The sequence below is a fragment of the Drosophila miranda genome, chromosome 4 (assembly GCF_003369915.1).
Source record: "Drosophila miranda strain MSH22 chromosome 4, D.miranda_PacBio2.1, whole genome shotgun sequence".
NCBI classification, from domain to species: Eukaryota; Metazoa; Arthropoda; class Insecta; order Diptera; family Drosophilidae; genus Drosophila; species Drosophila miranda.
The window spans coordinates 23,297,767-23,316,096 of record NC_046677.1 but is presented as its reverse complement, the minus strand read 5'-3'; the positions used below and the strand labels follow the sequence as shown (position 1 = coordinate 23,316,096).

At 41.8% G+C, this 18,330-nt stretch overlaps 2 protein-coding genes across 3 annotated transcripts; one reads left to right on the top strand and one right to left on the bottom strand.

Annotated features, from left to right (window-relative positions):
- Positions 1-3,139: 3,139 nt before the first annotated feature.
- LOC108164213 (extensin) lies at positions 3,140-15,179 on the top strand. 2 transcript variants are annotated; one of them, XM_017299846.2, is made up of 3 exons: positions 3,140-3,268; positions 3,337-3,419; positions 13,932-15,179. In XM_017299846.2, the coding sequence occupies exon 3, from the start codon at positions 13,932-13,934 to the stop codon at positions 14,913-14,915; it is 984 nt and encodes a 327-aa protein (XP_017155335.1). In that variant the 5' UTR covers positions 3,140-3,268; positions 3,337-3,419; the 3' UTR covers positions 14,916-15,179. The 2 variants fall into 2 exon arrangements, with proteins under 2 accessions (XP_017155335.1, XP_017155334.1); XM_017299845.2 differs by lacking the exon at positions 3,337-3,419.
- Positions 15,180-17,033: 1,854 nt separating this feature from the next.
- LOC108164049 (eukaryotic translation initiation factor 4E-binding protein 3) lies at positions 17,034-18,142 on the bottom strand. Its single transcript, XM_017299626.2, has 2 exons — positions 17,778-18,142; positions 17,034-17,505 (listed from the first exon to the last, which is right to left on the bottom strand). The coding sequence occupies exons 1-2, from the start codon at positions 17,932-17,934 to the stop codon at positions 17,297-17,299; spliced, it is 366 nt and encodes a 121-aa protein (XP_017155115.1). The 5' UTR covers positions 17,935-18,142; the 3' UTR covers positions 17,034-17,296.
- Between the last annotated feature and the right edge of the window lie 188 nt (positions 18,143-18,330).

Sequence of the window (18,330 nt, the reverse complement as noted above, 5' to 3'; positions counted from 1 at the left end):
TAAAAATCTACTACTCGGCACAGTGCCAGTCCCCCCAGTGCGAGTACCAGTCACATATTCGGTCTTTCAGGCCACACATAAATGGCAAAACATGGCTAAAACAATTACCAAAATGCGCCCGACCACCACAACAATCGTCCGGCCTAGGCATGAGGCATAAGCATAAGCATACTCGTAGTCGTACAAGAAATAATAATAATAATTGTGGCCAATTGCTGCTTAGTTGGCCAGTTAATTGCAACATGGCCCAGACGACAGTCCCAGCCCCATTCCGTCTTGGACTCCACTCCACTCTCGATGGCCATCACGATCGCTGCAGTTCTTAAAACAATCGTATGCTTGTAGAGTGGGTTGTATATTTTGGAAGGTAAGTGATTCACTGCAGATCGGAACCAGTCCAGTTCGGATATCAAAGTCATATTTGGTCTGTTTTTGAGTTCCGTTTTAGTTTGTTTATTTCCTCATCAACGAATTCAACACAGAAGTTCGAGTATCAGGCATTTATTCTCAGCCATAATTTAGCTGTTTATAAATTGGTGTATATAAATCAATGATTAAATTTATCATCAGTAAAAGTTTTTTTTATCATTTTTTATCGTTTCGAAGAAAATTTTTTATGGAGTTTCCTTAGAGCTCTTTAGTCTGGGGCTTCAATCTGTTCTGGTTCAAAATTCTTGTTTCTATTCCTCTTCTGGTTCAAAAAGTTCTTACCATCGCCTAGCCCTGGTCTTTATTGCTTCTTCTAAGACCGAACACTGCAGTTGACTGAATTCTCCCATTGTTGTTGGTTTCTGGCCAAACTCCATGTCTTGGCCCAAACTTCGCCTGCAAACTCCTCCATTCGGCTCGACGGCGGCCTCAGCGCAATTACCAAGACAAGCAGCTAATTTTATTTGCTGTAAACGTGCGCCTCCGTCTTTAGATCTATGGTATTATATTGGTGTACTGTAGCTGTTTGCTTTGGTTCTCGAATGCTCTGTGTGGGAATTGTTCGATGACTTTGCGGAGGCACCGGATTCTGACTTGGAGTCTGGGAGATTGCGTGTCTGAGGCGCATTAGGCACCTTTGACAGGCCGCCGACGCCGTCGTCACTCGTCAATTGAGTTGTCAGAGAGCCAGAGCCAGTCAGACAGAAGTGACAAAACACATTACTCAGGGTGGCCGTGTCTGGAAACTCCAGGGTGCTAATAGGTGCGAATCAAAAGCAGCCGAAGAAGCCGCCAAAGATTTTGCTGAAATGCAAATCGAACAGGAAATCAATGTGTCTCTGATTTGAAAGTAAAGAAAAAAATACAAAGAAGCCACCACAGATTAAATATAGCACAGTGAGCCCGCGAATCGCGAGACTTGTTCAATTTGAAAGTTGAGTTCAAGTTCAGAAATGGCCACGACAACAGAAACTACTTTGGCAACAACTGGCAACAGGTTGCTATAATTTATATATTATACAAATACAATGCTATTATCCCACGAATGCACAAATCCCACAAATAGTTGTCAACACAGAGGAAAGGCCCACTGAGAAAGAAGAGAAAGACAGTCTTGAGGGTACAGGAAAGTGGCTTTTAAGATTTCCAGATACTCTATTGGTTATTTTTGCGAGATATTAAATATTCGAATATCAGTTTTTCATCATGGTTCACAACTGCTAGTATATGGTGCGAAATATGGGACTAAGAGGCCCAGGAATATGCCGATTGCGCAAACCGGCTGAAATTCAAGGACTTCAAAGGAATTGAAAATTAAGATTGAAAAAAGATCATGCAAAATTCGTATATGTGAATTTCTGTGGGAAAAATGGGATTACGGACGGTAAAATACCAGAAGTACAGGTTTTCATTGAAAATGTAATCTTAAATCACTTTAGAATAATATATAAACTTTTAATCAAGTTTGTTCAGTTATTTTCTGTGCAAAACGCCATCACATATTGATCAGACCCCTAGCCCATGCCCTACCTTGCTTTATTCCCAAACAATCGACCATCCTCAATGCCCAGTCAATAATAACTTTGATCTTTAGCCAATGAGACAGACCAACCTACATATCGTAATATTTTTTCTGGCTTAGGCATGCAAAATTAAAAAAGAAACACAAGAGGCTATAATTTATGTAATAGGGAAATGTAAGACATTTAGATAACATTTGGCGAGACGTGGAACAGATATGGGGAGTACTTGAGACTGGAGACCAGAGAGGAGTGAGGAGTGGAGTGGAATGTCTTCGGACAGAGAGGGCCAGGAGAGACAGGAGCAGAAGTCGAAAAAGTCGTGTCAAGACAAAGTGCAATAATTCACACTCACTTTTGGGGGTACGTTGTCGAAGGCATTTGACGGTTTAGAGGTGGAAATAACAACAGCACAAAACAGTGTCCGCATGGGCATGCCCCACCGACAGACAAGCCACTCTGGAGGCTCCAAAGGCGGAGGCTGAGGAGGAGACTGAGTGAGCCTGATGATTATGAAACAGTACATGCACGCGGCTGACACTTAATATAGTTTATGACATGATAGACCCTCGCATCGAATATACATATGTACGTACCGCCGAACCCATTGTCCAAATAAAGATATAAACAAGAAAGGCAAAGACACAAATTGAATTTACGATTTGTATGGATCGCGTATGAAATGTTGGACCAATTCCAAAGTGCCACTGGCAATATTCAACAATTTTCAGGTTTCGATTTAGTTTAGTGGCCAACAGATTTATAGTGCAATTTAATCATGATTTATCCAAATGCCCATAAATAATAACCGTGATTATTAGGAGGCCGGGGACGGGGAGTGGCCGGCCACAGGGGAACGGATCGGAACGACTGCCAAGACTTTAATTGATTGCTGGCCGAAATTTAATTAGCCAGAAACAAAGGCCATGGGCAAGTGCTTCGAGATAATAATCTCATGGGGTATTTGCATACTATTTTAAATTCTTTTTTGCAGTCGATTTGCACCCCATCAGCATCAGCATCGAATCAAAGTCAGGCTTCAGCGGAGACTTGAACCAAAAGCCGAGGCGAAGCGCAGCCTGTAATCGACTTTGGGCTTCGGCTTTGGCTTCGGCTGTGCCTTCGTGCATTCGTCGAAGTCGGTGGCTACTTCTACTTGGCGTTGCATAAAAAGTGGTTCAGTGGAGCAAACCGCTTCAGACCGCAAGCGTCGCGAACGCGTCCCCCTAAAAAGAGGATACCCTACGATCAACGCGCGAAAGTGGAAGTGCTAATAGAGAAAGGATCATCTATATATGCATACCTATATCCTTTATATGGTGCGTGTTGTGTTTCCTTGGCTGTTCAACAGATAAAAAAATATATACATATATATCTGTATTTACAGCTGTAGCGTATACTAAATATTTGGAATACCAGATTTCACTTGGATACATCACAAAAATTTTAATTCCCAAAATAAAAGTGAAGGTAAGAGGCGGTACTGCGGTATGAGTGAGTGTCAAAGCCAGTTTGTGGCATACATTAAATGAATCTCCCAAATCAAAGTTCTTTCGAAAGGAACCTCACAAAAATGTGAAATAAATACCACAGATTATTGAATTGGAAGGAAAAAAACGAAAGCGAGCGGCAATAATTATGTTTTTGTTCTGATAGAAATTTCTATAAGTCAAATGTCAAGAATTGCATAATACGCAAATGGTATTATTTTTTTTAAGATATTCTCTACCGTTGAATCAATGGATATTTATGAACATTGTGTACCAGTTTGCCAAGTTTTTTGTCTTTTGCGGAAATATGCTAAATATCAGATCATAAATTGTGTGCAATAATAAGCAGAATCCAAGGAGAATTCTGAAACCTCCAACAACGGGGCAAATCGATCGATACATCGTTGCTCGTTTGACAATTACAAATGTCTGTTGCAGGTATTATTATGGATTGCTCTCATTCGATTTGAATTGAATGGGAAATTGGAAACTGCACTTTAATCAGTCTGACAGACGTCAGACGGTGGCAGACAAACTAATTTGCATATTAATTTTAATTGAGTGAGCAGCGGCCCGAGCCCGGACCCGTAGCCCCAGGAGACATCCATCGATAAAAGTTCAATCTTGCAATTGAAATGGAAAATGTCATGCTGCAAATCGAAATCGAATTCAAATCCGAAATAAAGCCATTGGCATTACAGCTGACGCTCTGACTACTTGGTGGGTCCAGCTCCACACAAGACACACAAAAAAAAAAACAACAACAACAACAAACCACAAAAGAAAAGGCCCAACAGAATAAATTTAAATACAATTCGGCAACAGTTTTGTTCAAACAAATGTGGGTACAGCAAAGTGTTTAGCATGTCTGTTGCCCAACTCCAAGTCTTTCGTTTTATGATGGCAAGACGATAAAATTGGTGTTTATACCATCATCTTTGGCCAATCTTTTCGCTCACTTTTTAGCCATAAACCATCCCATCACCGCCTATCAAAAGCTTCCGCCTGGCGAGTGACAAGCTTGGCAAATTGTTACACACACCCGCCGAGTCCAATGTCATTGGCAAAAAAAAAAAATAACGAATCCAAACCAAAGCACAACCCACAATGAAAAAAATTCGCAAAATCTTTAACCGTATTCCATCATCAAATGGATTTGCATATGCAAATTTCATTCCCACGATTTTTAATTGAAAACAAAAGCTCTGAACAAGCAAAGGAAATGGAAATTCTGAATTGAGGATTGCCAAGGCCAGGGTCGAGTGCGTGATGTTATCAGGTGAAAATTGATCACTGATCAAGGCTCATTTTCGGGGATTTTCGATTGGTACGAGCCTTCTCTATATGGTCTAATTGGTAATGGTTTTCGTGTGGCGAATACGAGGAACCATCTTCATTTCCTATTCCTCCTAATGTGTACTCTAACTTTGGAGACTATTTGAAATTCAAGAACCTATAAGAAGTGGAATATAATATATAAAAACCAGTTTATCCTTTCTAAAAGGTATGCATATTTATTGCAGGTGGTATCGATTATAATTAGATGAATAGAATATTATACAAAGAATATAATAGACGGAATGATAGAATCCACTATTGAGGAATAGAATGGCATACAGTAGAGAATCTTTGTTTAATTTTTCCCCACTCTATTACTCTTAAAGATGAATGCTAAGCTCTGATATGTCAATAACAAATAGAGTCAAGGAATAGTTAGAACGCAATAAAATAGAAATAAAAAGATATTTTGGTGTTCTTTGTATTCGTATAATTCTCCTAGCTGTTTGGATAAACCAAAGGAGATTCCATTATATTTAGATTAAATACTTTAAGTTCTAGTAGTCATTTTATAGAATAAAATAAATAGAGCTCTATAAAACCTAGTGTATTATTTATTATATAACTTTAAAGAGTGTTCAAACTTCGTCTCATCTTAATTGAACACTACATTTTTTTATAGTTTCTACTTTTTGCACATCTTTGGGTCGTTTTAATTAACACTTTTAGCGATACAAAGCCATTTGACTTTGGCTATATAATGAAGCGAATCAAACTGACATTCGCCGACTGCGAATTCTGTGCGAATTCAATACAAAAACCCTTGTAAATTCTGTCATAATTAAGTCAGAACCCTGACACTACCCTCGGGCTAAACGAAGCAGGTGAGCAATTGGTATGTGGCACAAATGAAATTAAAGTGAAGTGGTGCCCCGGGTATCGGAGGCAGTGGCCAGAACCAGGGTGAGGCACAAGCCAAAGCCAAAGTCTGGGGCTGCACCCAGAAATGCGTACAAATCCGTTGACATTTTGCCAGACACAACATTACAAGACACCCCAGAAACGGAGACACGAGACAGGCCCTGGGACAGACAAGTACTAATTGAGTTTCCCCTGCCCAGAGGTTCCATTAATTACTCCCGAGTGTAGCTGTAGCATTGGATGTGGCTATGGAGTGGCCGCAAGATCTAGGCTTAAAGTTCATTAAGAGAAAAGATTCGGTAGGGCGTACCAAACCCAAGACAAGACCCACCTCTGAGGTTGTGTAAGCAAATGGCTTGAGCCGAATCTTCGCTGGCTAAATGTTCAATTTACAAATTAACCAAAGCAAACATTTCAGTTCAAAAGTTCAATTACAACAGCAGCCACAGCCACAGACAGACAGTACGACCGTTCGGTGGGGTTGTGAAATCCCCCTGTTGGTGAATTGAATATCGAAATCGGAATCTAAAACCCAAATAAACAATAACAAGGGCATCACAACGAATTAATTGAAAGTATTTACAACTTGCCAGCATTCAAAATTAGCCAACAATCGAATAAAATCAAATTGCATTGAAGACCACCGAAAGGAAAAAACTGAAGACGAAAGGCAGACTTCTGCCTTCCCCTCCCATCGTTTGTTAAGCCCCAGGGGGGACTGCAGCTCGGAGACTGTGAAAATCTTCAGGCTGTTGAAAGGCTGTTCATCCATTGACCTCTGGGTAATTGGGAATTTGATTGAATGTTTTCCCAAAATGATTTTGCATTTAATGAAAATTTGTGTTATATTTTCATTAAAGATCTTAATGGAAACATTTCTTAATAACTCATCAATGGCTTGTAATTATAATGAGGTCTTAGGGGGGTCTTCCAAGATTGTGTAAGATTGAAGGATGCGTTGAAGAGGTATAAAAAAGATTCTTAGAATATATTTTGTATTGAAATGCATGTCAAAAGCTTATGTCCTCTACAGCAGCGATTTCTGTAGAAATTTGGTAATATTTTCGTTTAAGATCTACAAATTTCCCAACAAAAAGTGGCCTTTCAATTAGACCCCGAAAAACTACCATAAATTGTGCAAAATTCCAACAATTTCTAAGGAGACCTCGATCCGATTCAATCTTTTGTTATTCTTCCACTTTCGCCGTGAGGCCGGGACTCCCATTGTTGGTTGAAATTTCCAACAAAATTATGGATTGTGGGCGAGTTCAAGTCGGTCAGGCAGTTGGGCACTATGCCAGTGTGGCACTGGGGCACAGTCACGCATGCCCCTTTCGATTTCATTCGAATCTGAATCTCTTTCCTCGGTTCGATTACTCAATTCGAGCACTGCTCGAGTGGCTATGCAAGTTGATCGGCAACCGAAATTGAAATTTGCATTTCTCAGGCAAAGTTCGTGATATGTCAACGGGCGTTAGAATGTGCTTGTCGGGGCAGCACCTTCCTTTGGAGGTCGTCATGGCCCCCCTCTCTCGCTCTCTCATACGGGGGTGTCTGTGTGTGTATTTGTTAGAGTTGACACTTTTTGTAGGAACTTGACAATTAGCCGAAAACTGACAAGAATAAATCATCAAACGACAAACGGTTAGCGCTGACATTTCTGATAGATTTTGGGTTGGTTTTTTTGTGCCTATTAAACATCGAATGCGAGGGTATGTTCTGTTTGGATGGAAGCATATATAATTCTATAAAATATGTGTATTCCTTTCTCAGCAGGAAGCTCTCAGATCATTCAGCTATTAGCCATAATGGCGAAAATATACAGCCAATATATGGACAAAGAAATGCCATCCACTTTTCCATTTATTATAAAAGAGGTCGTTGGATAATTTCGCTCCCTTAAACTCCAACACAGACCGTTTTCTACCTTTTATAGTACCAGTATATCTAAGTATTAGGTATCACCAAGTCTCAACATCGACCAACAAATTCAAAGTTCTTTTCTTTCTAATTTTGTTTTTCCTCTGTTTAATTCCGTTTTAATTGCATTTATCAAATGCCAAGCGATGTTCATGCTCTGCTTCCAGCACAGAAAAACGAATGACTTGGGCAACGAACTTGATTTAAAAACAAGTTGAATCTTGTTGGATCTGCCTTTCAGCGCAAAATCTCCAGCCAACTCATAGATAGTTTCAGTTTTTTCACTCACTGTTTAGATGAATGTTGTACGGATATCTACGAATCTGCGAATCTTAATTGTTGTTTGATTTTCTGCTGCTGTTGCATTTGCATGGCCGATTCGGTTAGTGGCTTTTTAGCGCCTGTCTGATGTATGAATACATTTTTATGGCATACACATGTTTCTTCTTGTTTTCGTATGTATGTATTTTTGCTTGGACTTCTTTCGGTATCCAGGTCAAGTCGGCTGCTGCTGTCATTTAATGCAAATTACGAGTATATTGGCCCACAGTGGTTCTCTTCCATGTCTCCTCCAAGCCTCCAATCTTTCAGCTCTTTCAACTACAAATTGCGTTTTGCTTTCAATTTAGCTTAAGTTAACGCACATGTGGGCGTGGTCGTTGGCTTTGATTAACATTTTTTCTATCCAACGGAAAAATGCTGGAAAACTGTTCGACTGCGTAATGGAGTTTGCCTTGACCTGGGATCTCGCTTCTCGTTGAGACGACTTGGAAAAGGCCTGTTTGGTGTCCTATAACCAAACTTAAATGTCGTTTCAAAATAAATCGAGTGAAGCTAGAAACATTTAAAATAGTCTAAACTAAAATATGATTTTGCCAGGTCAAAAATGTGTTAGAAATATTAAGATTCAGGAAGAAAAATTAAAGGGAAACATAAAAAGTTCTTATGAATACTTTAAAAAATTTGGAGAGGAAAAATTAAATAGTAGAAAATGTATCAGTTAAAAAAAAAATAGAGTGCCAAAATTTTACTTAAAATATAAAAGAAATGTTCCAATTTCTAAAGTTAAGTGAAAAAGGTCTGGAAATGCGAAATCGAATTATCGTTAATTATTCAATTTGTACTCCGATTGTAATCGTTAGCCAATTTAATTGAATATATAAATATTTTTCCTAACTAACTAATTTATTTATAAGATTACCCTAATCGACAGCCTTTTTTATGGGCTTCATGGATTTATTTTCAAATAAGCTCAAAAAATGCTTCGATCTTTTAACAGATCCATATATTTAAGCCTTGAATAACATATAAATCGTACAGGCATCGAAACCGGTGTAAACTTTAATGTATTTTGTTATGTGAAGATTATTTCCTATTGCCTATTCGAGTGTCCTATTTCTCTTTCTTAATCATCATACTCGTTCCCATAAAAAACTCAATTAAATGCTATATGTATTTGCTGGATTCAGCCACCTGTCGCATTTGACACTTTTGCAGTTGCCGAAAATATTTTGTCTTAATAATTAAGCCCACTCGAAGACTCGAACACCCGCCTTAATTGCCAAATAAAATTTAAGCCGAACACAGCAGGTGATTAAGCAAATTATCATTTGACAGAACAAGATAGAGACCAATACCTCCACACACACACACACAAATCAGATCTCAGCAAAAGCAGATCTTGAATAGATGTTGCAACGCGGTAGATAGAGCAACCTGCAACGGCGTGGCGTGGTGTGGCGAGGCGGCTTGCGAACGACATCAATTAGCGGCATTTTAAGTGCGTTCCACATTTGGCGTGAAAAAAGCTGAAAAGAGCAAAGGAAAATGCGTCGCGAAACGCCTCGAGTCAATCAATTTTGCTGCTGTGTACAGGAGGCCTGGACTCGATCTCGAGACAGACTCCACTCCAGATTGCGTGGCCAGATTGGAAGCCATTTGGAAAGGCCGCCGCAGATCGAGGCGGCGTGGTGCGGTGCGGCAACTTACGCAAATTTTGTTAGCCACAGATCCCGCAGCTCCCCTAAGGCTTGAATGTCCAAGCCACTAACCGCCACTAACCGCCGCCTCATCAGAGGGAGATACCCAGCGACACACCCTAATCTGGCTCTGGCTCTGGCTCTGCCTCGGACTCTAACTCGGACTTGGACTCTGGGACTGCGACTGCGACTTCGATTTGAGTCTGCTGTCTGGAGTTTTCAAGATTTTTAATTGAAATCTGCAATGGTCTGACTCTTTGGCTGCCAACTAGTTTACGCATTTGAAAGTGCTTGCTGGCTGCTGCGCGGGCCTTTTGCCTGGTAATTAAAAACTTGTCGTTCGATTTGATAACTTTTTTTTCGAATTCTCTAGAAACATGCGAGTATAGAGGGTACGATGACTTGAGTGGGATAATGGTTGGATAGAAAGGGGAAATGATTTTCTTTATTATGTATGTCTATAAAGAGTTATTTTTTCTTTGAAAACAATGGTTCTTTATGCTATCAAATCTACTTTTATTTGATGTATAAGATATAATAAATGACCTTCTGTCTGCTAGGGGTATCTTATTTTTATTGGGCACATATTCTTCACTTAAACAGTGATTAATGTACATACATATGATTGCGATGACATTTACGAATTGATTAATGTTTAGTGCATCGGTTTTGCAACTAGCATTAGAGATCTCTTTTTTAGGCAGACTTTCCGGCCTGTAATATTTGTACTATAGTTACGGAAATTTCATATTAGACTAACACTTTGATTTAACCATATTTCTGCTTGACCAACATTATTATTCATAGTTTAAATCACCTTTCGAATAATTTGGAAAATTTTGGTTTTTTGCGAGCATTGCCCTCTTGATATAATATTTGATTGTAGGTGCATGCTAAATGACTCTGATTCAATTTCTAGAGGTTCATATTTTAAGTTTAATTGACAGAACGCTAATTCAAAATTTTTAAGATGCTAATTTAGCAAAATGAATTCTTATTCTTATTTTTAAGGTACATTTTGTTGTACTATTTGTTGTGTTTGATGGGCTTTCCCTTGATATATGATACATTCCCTTGATAGATGAATGATATTTTTCAAGAAATTTATATTCTTTAATCAAATACAAAGTGTAATTGCCAGTTTCAACCTCTGGAAGTCCCCCCTACCCCAATCAATTTCATGCAAGTTAGCTATCAATCAGAATTCGTTAACTTCGTTAACTTGTAAGAGTATTCCACCTTCAATCAAGTCCAAACACCATTCCTTTCACATTGCGTTTCTTAGTCGGTCAACGAGGTGCATACGCAACATTTGTCACGAAACGTCCAGTGGGGGAGTGGGGAGACAACCTCATTCTCCTAGTACGAGTCCAAGTCCGAGTACGAGTCCGAGTCCGAGGAGGATGTGCAGCTGAGTGATTAATGTATGTATGTGTGGAGGGGAGGTAGTGTGTAATGCATTCAGCATTCAGCAGCTTAGTTACTTTGTTAGCTCCGCATTCGTGGCCCTGTTCCCCCATCATCGATGGAGATTTTAAGTAGCAGTGATGCGATAGCAAATGATACCAGTTTATTAAACTGGTTTAAACGCAAAACGCCCCTTGGCTAACCCACGACTGCGGCTCTAATCCAAAACACACACTCTCACACACACAAATTTAAGAGTCTGGGCCCAAAAGCGAACGCACTTTGAAGATTGGGAACAGATTGCACAACCTCCAGCTCCCCGACTATCCTCCAACTCCCTCCCAGTGAGGAGGCTATGACGTGACATCCTGGCACTGGCTGCTGGCTACTGGATACTGGCACTGCGTTTCGATTCGATTGGAATGGAGTAACTTAATATTCAGCCAAGTGATTGCGTTTTATGGCCTGCAACTCCCTAGCCTTTGGCTTTTTACTCCAAAAAAGTGAGTGGGAAAACCATTATCCACAAAGGATTTTAATTAAACAAAAAGAAAAACCCATAAAAATCTAATTTGCGTTCCACCAAAAAAGAAACGATCTTTCCATTTAATTCGATTTCGGGGCAGTCTCTGATGCAATCATCATTCAAGTCGAGAGTCAGACTTTGAGCCTGTCCAAAATGCATTGACACAGTTTTCACCAGCGCCGCCTGCATCTCCCACACCCCCTCTCACAACTACCTTTCCAAAGGAAAATTTATAGTGCGCGTAGCTAGAACTGGATGTGGACTTGGACCAGGCCTCCGATTCAGGCCCCGGACCGGGCCCAAAGCGAGGTGCGTGAGTCGTTCAATCAATGCAATTCATTCATTGAGTCCGAAGTGGCCAAAAGCACGCAACAACAACAGCAGTTGACGGTTGCCTGCCGCGCTGGCCAAGTGCCTTTCAAGACAGTGGCATAGTCATACTAGTCCAAGAAGGGGATCTACTAAAAGAAAAGCCCAAAGGAAAACGTCAGCCCCTTCCATGTTTGTCTGTGCCAACTGTCACCTCAAAGACCTCTCTGGCTCTCTGCCTCGCTCCCCCTTTTCTTGGGGGCATGTGTTTTTCCATTTACCCAACGGAAAAACCCCTGCTTGGCACACGCTGCTGCAACACTGAAAAAATGCGTTTTTCCTGTATGCAAAAAATCCACAAACAGAAAAAAATCGTAGACTCACAGAAAAAGTTGCGTATGGCAAGAGTTTATTGATTTATTATGGAGCATATAGCGCATAATTTATTACAAATCTATTTGTGTGTCGGGGACCCAGATCCAGGAGGTGGGGAAGGGGGCTCCGAAACAGTTTGTGCGTGCCAATAGATTTATGTGTTGTGGGGACACTAAACAAAAGACTTAAGCTACAAACTGGATAAGAAAATGAAAGGGGTTTAACAGAGCAGAGTAAGAGGACGATAAAGGAAACATAAATTTATCAGAGCATTCATTCTTTATTCTGTTGGATATATAATATAAAATCTTAATACTTTCCCACAGTTTGTTAGCCTCCCCCACAAATCCTTAGCCCATGGCAAATTCGATCGCCCTGCATTGTAGTACATGTATTATTATTATCTGCCGCTTGTTAATGACTTAATTAAACGCCTTTTATGTAAACAACAAAGGCAAGTGGAACCAACAAAAAACAAAAACAAACAACGAACCACAAAAAGTCCAAGTGCCACCAATGCAACGCCCACGCGCAGCAGCAGCAGCAACAACTACAACCACAGGCACAGGGGCAACAGCCACAACAATGACCACACGCCACTTGGCCACCAACTACATCCCATACACCGTTTTAGCCATGGCCCCTTGCTTGAATCTGCTGTCTGTAACAAAGTTTGCGGATACCCTTCAAGAGGGTATTACAATAGGAGGAACTCCTAGACAACTCTATACATTTCAATGACACTTTTCTCAGAGTTTTAAGAGAGTTTATCTCTTTTATATCGGTTAGAATCCGCTGTATCGTACCACTATATTCCTAAACAACGATACAGATAAATGTTTCGTTTATTGTGCTTCTTTTTAGTTAGGCAAAATTTTATAAAAAATCCCAAAAATAAAACAAATATTAGAGTATATATACCTTCCACCACAGAAGCTAGACTTATTTTCACGCTCTGCGGTCGCTTTTACTGCTGTGGCTTTGTGCTGGGTGGCGACTCTAAAAGTTGATAAGTATCATTAAACCGCCGCCCGCCTAGGTCTGGCTTTTGTCTAGTAGTGCGAATGCGAGTGCGCCCAAGAAGATTGATAATGCCTGACGGAGGAGGGCCGCCGCGAAGTGTTAATGGGACGAATGAATATAAATAACCAATTAAATGGAACGATATAATTTAATTGGTTTAAAGATACTATGCACTCGTAGATATACCTCCTGTGGCTAGAGATGTTTGCTTTTCGATCGGGTAATTAGGCTGTGACTCCTACCTACCTACCTACCTACCTACCATTATGACCACCGCCTTGGGCAATGATCGATGCATGAAATATCACGCCAATTACTGGAGCGAGCTCCAGCGATCCTCCAGTAAGCAACAGTAAGCCGACAAGCGGCAACCAGTTGTTGCACCGCAAATTAAATCAATTAAATAAAAAACATTGTTGTACGAGTGTTTTTTTGGGATAGGCTGGACTAAAGTATACTCTTTTGGTGGAGTTTGGAAACCAGTCTGGGAACGAAAATATAAATCTTAGAGCAACAACGACATAGTATTCCCTTTACCAATCATTACCAACCATACCCCATCAAATCAGTAGAGTATTATCCCCACCAACGAAAGAGCTGAGACAACCGCTTTCGTTGAGTGATTTTTGATCAATTATGTTTACGACTTTGGCTTCTCATTAAACATTTATCGGATTGATTGAGCTGTTATATGATGTCACATGAGCAATTACCACACAAACCCCTCGCTTCTCGTTTCTTGCCTCTATTCCAGATGCCACACCATCGACTGTCTGCCCTGGGCCTGGTGCTACTCTCCCTCCTCCTGCAGCTGCAGTCGATCCGAGCGGATGTCGGCTACCACTACGACAGACCCTCGGCGCCGTCGGCACCTGCCTCCATCTACTCCGGCCATCAGTTTAGAGCCTTGCCCACGATCCACCCGCTGCCACCGATTCCGTCGCTGCCGGCCCTGCCCACCGCTCGCGTTCCGATACCCAGGATTCGCCCCACTGCTCCCGCTGCCAACATTGTGAGCCACTATTTGCCACCAAAGCCATCGGGACCCATTGTGTCCACCTACCTGCCGCCGCCTGTGGCAGCGCCAATTTCCTCCATCAGCTTCCACGGCCAGACACCCACTCTGAGGCCCGTGTATGGTCCCCCAGGATACGGTTTCTCCCAGCCTCTGGCCCCCACTGCCTCCACGCCCATCGTGGTGCCCAGCGGCCCGGGACCAGTGTCGGCAGGAGGACCCCCACTGCGCATTCCCTTCGGCAAGCAGGCTCTGATTTCACCCGGGGAATCCTACGTAGCCAATGGCAGGCAGCTGAAGCAGTACGCCGTCATCGAGATCATCGACAACGACATCGACGAGTCGCCAGCTCCGTTCCTATCGAGCTCCAGCTTCTTTGATCGCTTCGGAGCACATTTGGGGGCAACTTCTGGCCCCAGTAATGGCGTTCAGTTGGATTCGAGGGCCAATTCCTTGCTCCTCGAGCAGCAGTCCCTTTCTATCCAGCCACGTTCACAGGGCGGTCAGGGAGATGCCATCGCTCTGGGATCAGGAGGTCTGGGCTTCGTGCGCTTGGCCAATGGCAATGTCTATCTGGGATCTGGCTCCTTGGGTTACATCAGCGGTCAGCAGCGCGTGGCCTCTGTCCTGGATGCCCGCACTCGATCCGATTCCACGCCCGATGCCCTACACTTTGGCCACGGTCCATTGGGGGGAGCGGAGAACTTTCTGAGGTTCAAGTAGAGGCTGCTGCGGGTCCAAGGACTCGCTTCCTTATTCCCTTTTCGCTGTACAATACAACACACACACACACACACACACACACACACACACACACACACGCACATGTAAAATTATATATATATTTTATTGTAAATATGTAATAAAAGTTCTCCTTCCTTTGTTTAGAATGTAAGATTGCCGAAGTTATTTGAGATTCTTGTACATTTTTCCTATGCAAAACATCGAAACTTGATCAAATAAATACACATCTATGGTAAATAATTAGTTACAGGGGTGTACAATATTCTCAGTATTGATAGCTCATAGGTCTAGTAATATAGAAGCTAAAGGCCTTACCTAATCATAGGCTGCAGGTGAGTAATTTGTATTAAACACGACGTAGCGCGCAGGACGCCTGCACATTGAAGAAAATCCATTGAAAATTCACCACAAATTCGAGGGCACAGCACAATGCTGAGGGCGTGGCTGGCACGACAAAGAATGGCAGTCAAATGCCTTACAGATCGCTGTATGTTCGAACTGGAACAGCACAGAAAAGCAGTTTCAATAATAATATTGTGAGCTGATAAGATCGGTCCGATCGAAATGCATGCGCAGTAAGTATCACCAGGAAGTAGTCGTTTTGCACTTTCCGATCTACATATTTTATTCGAATCTCATCTCACATATGTGATCTGCATTGGCGCACGTCCGGATGAAGCTCTGCATTACCTCCTGCTTCTTGTCCAGGGCTAGGATGTTGTTCAGCACGCTCCACATTTCCATGGAGCTCCTCCATACCAAATATTTTTATTTTAAAACACCGGACAGGGCTCCCTCGCAGGCCCACTTCAGGTACAGCTCCAATTGCTTCCACCTGTAAAGCAAAAGCGCTGGCTTGAGAAAGATTCTGCATTCTTTACATTGAATTCTACTCCTAATTACGTACATTCTACTATACCACAGACCAATTGCTCTCAAACCTCCGTGGCTATGCTCTTATCAGTGCCTATTTCTGATATTCCATAGCTGCCAGCTTCTTTGTGTATATAAATATTGTTAGTTCCCCTTGTGCCCGCTTTTAACTGTGGAGGCGCCTCTTTAGCCGCCGATTTCTTCCAGTGGCGCTGTATGTAATGTAATTTGGATGTAGATTTCGTGTAAGGGAACAAGCTTCAAACATACATACATAGTTTTTGAAATCGCAATAAAAACACTTAAAATATTTTGAATAGTTTTTATTAAAAAGAAAAATAACAAAAAAAATCAAAAAAATTACAGTGTGTTAATGGAAAATCCAATAAAAAAACGTTTGAAATTTGAATTTAAAAAAAATTTCAAAAACTATCAAATAAAATTTCCATATTGCTATCTCTGCTTTCTCGTTAAGTGTAGTGGGTATAAGATTATAATCATGTTATTTCAACAGATTTGCATTTGTTTGCTAAACAGAAAAACAAACAATTTGTGTGTTGGCTCCTTAATTATTCATGCGCAATTTTATAATGCGATTGGATGGCGGGAACGTGCCGGCTAGTTTGGGGAGCTGTGCAAGATCTCCGGATCGGGTTCTATATGTACATACAGATGTATGTGTGGGTTCGGTTGCGAACATGTGCGACCGGCAGGGCAGGGCTAGCCGACGTGTTTGTTAAATGCGCAGTTTTAAAAGATCTATTTTTTGTGCGACTGTTTGCCGGCTTGCCTTTGCCTTTTCCCCTCCTACATATGCACACATACTCGTATATACATCTTATATTCATAAGTATATTTGAGTATGTACATATGTATCTATATTATTCAAGTTTTTTGAAAAGTCTAGAACTGGGCCACGCGCGCTACCCCCAGATGTTGGGGCCAAAATGCCGGCCGGTTTTTCCATGCGAGTGTTCTTCTCTCTGGTGCCTCTATCTTTTGCTCTTTCTCTAACAAAACAGTTCAACAAACTGCCAAAATTAAAACGCAGACTCAAGGTTAATCGGAAAGTACAATATCTGGCCCCAATACAGGCCCTCCAAGGTGAAGTGGAAAGTGGCAAACACGAGCGCACGCATAACCCCCTCTCAAGGTTCATTCGCTGATAAAGAAAGTAATTATTTGGCTTATTAAATCCTTTATGATTTGATTTTTAAACACTTATTTTTTTTTATTTCATTTCACTTAGGAGCTAGAGATTTACAAGATACAAAGTCAATATGACTGAATGAACAAAACGAAACTGAACAATCGCTACAAGAGCTACTAGCTTACGGACTAAGATGGATATGGAAGGTAACGGATTCAGGTAGTAGTTTTGTTAACAAAATGAGGGTCTCTAAGATTATAAGATCAGTGTCTTGGCAAACATAAAAACTAGATGATTTTGGCAGTTGCTGCTTGGTTGGAATTGACCCGTCGAACGGTTACAGCTCCAGCTGGAACTGCTCCTGATCCTCGATCTTCAGCGATTGGGTCTTCTTCACCAGCTCCGTGGGCACTGGCACACACTTCCTGAAGGGGGTACGTGGTGTTCCACGCATCAGGCAGCTCGGTATATTACTGGGAGGCGTCTGGCTCAAGGGGGAGGCACGCAGATTCTTCATGAAGGCCCGCTCATAGATCAGTTTGGTGCCTAGAAAAAGATAGAGAATGGAAATCCCTTGATTAGTCAAGGTGTTCTCTGTGCCGATTGCATCAGCATATTCGTATAGTCCAGTTCCGGACGATAACAACGGCTGAGCAAACATTTCTGGCGGGCAATGATAGTGAGTCAGTCAGAAGTCCCGTACATGTGCGCGGACTGACTTTTCTCCGTCTTATCTGCCTGACTGGACTGACTGATTCACTTCAGACGCAAAGTTTCATCAGCCGCAAAAGGCCAAAAATACTATAGATGACACTCACCTCCGGGCGTGGTGGAGTACAGGGTACCACCGGGCGTCGAGGAGTACACCTCCGGCATCTGGATGGGATCCGTGATGACGATCTTCTTGGTCTTGGCAATGGCCATCATTGGCAGGGCGTGGGAAACGGCTTGACGGGCGGTGGGTGATGCAGACATCTTTGATTGTAGGTTGATTTTTATTGCTGGTATTCGAAAAACTTTCCGCTTGGCTTGTAACCACTTTTGATTATTGCTTTTCTCCTACTACGCCTTTTGATTATTGTTTACACAAATTGCGTTGTTTTGTTTGTGGCGCTTATCAGCTGTTTTTCCCGCTCGCTGCTGCTGCTTCTGTTTGCTTGGGGCTGGCGAATGCTTGTCCATGCTTGGTGTCCGCTGCTATTTATACTGCGGCGCTCTTTCTAGCAGCTCTGCTAGCTCTCCCCTGCGCCGCTCTCTTTCTGTTGTGCACTGCTCTCTCGCTCGCGTGATGTTTTTGTCTGCCGCCGCATTTCTGCGTATTATGACAATATTCCGAGTCGTTGTTGTTTTTATTGCTGGTTATTCTAATGA

Coding starts and splice junctions, on each gene's coding strand:
- LOC108164213 (XM_017299845.2), top strand. CDS start 3,245: ATGCATACCTATATCCTTTATATG. Junction 3,269..13,931: donor ATACCTATATCCTTTATATG/GTGCGTGTTGTG, acceptor CCTCTATTCCAG/ATGCCACACCATCGACTGTC.
- LOC108164049 (XM_017299626.2), bottom strand. CDS start 17,934: ATGTCTGCATCACCCACCGCCCGTCAAGCCGTTTCCCACGCCCTGCCA. Junction 17,506..17,777: donor GTACTCCACCACGCCCGGAG/GTGAGTGTCATC, acceptor ATCTTTTTCTAG/GCACCAAACTGATCTATGAG.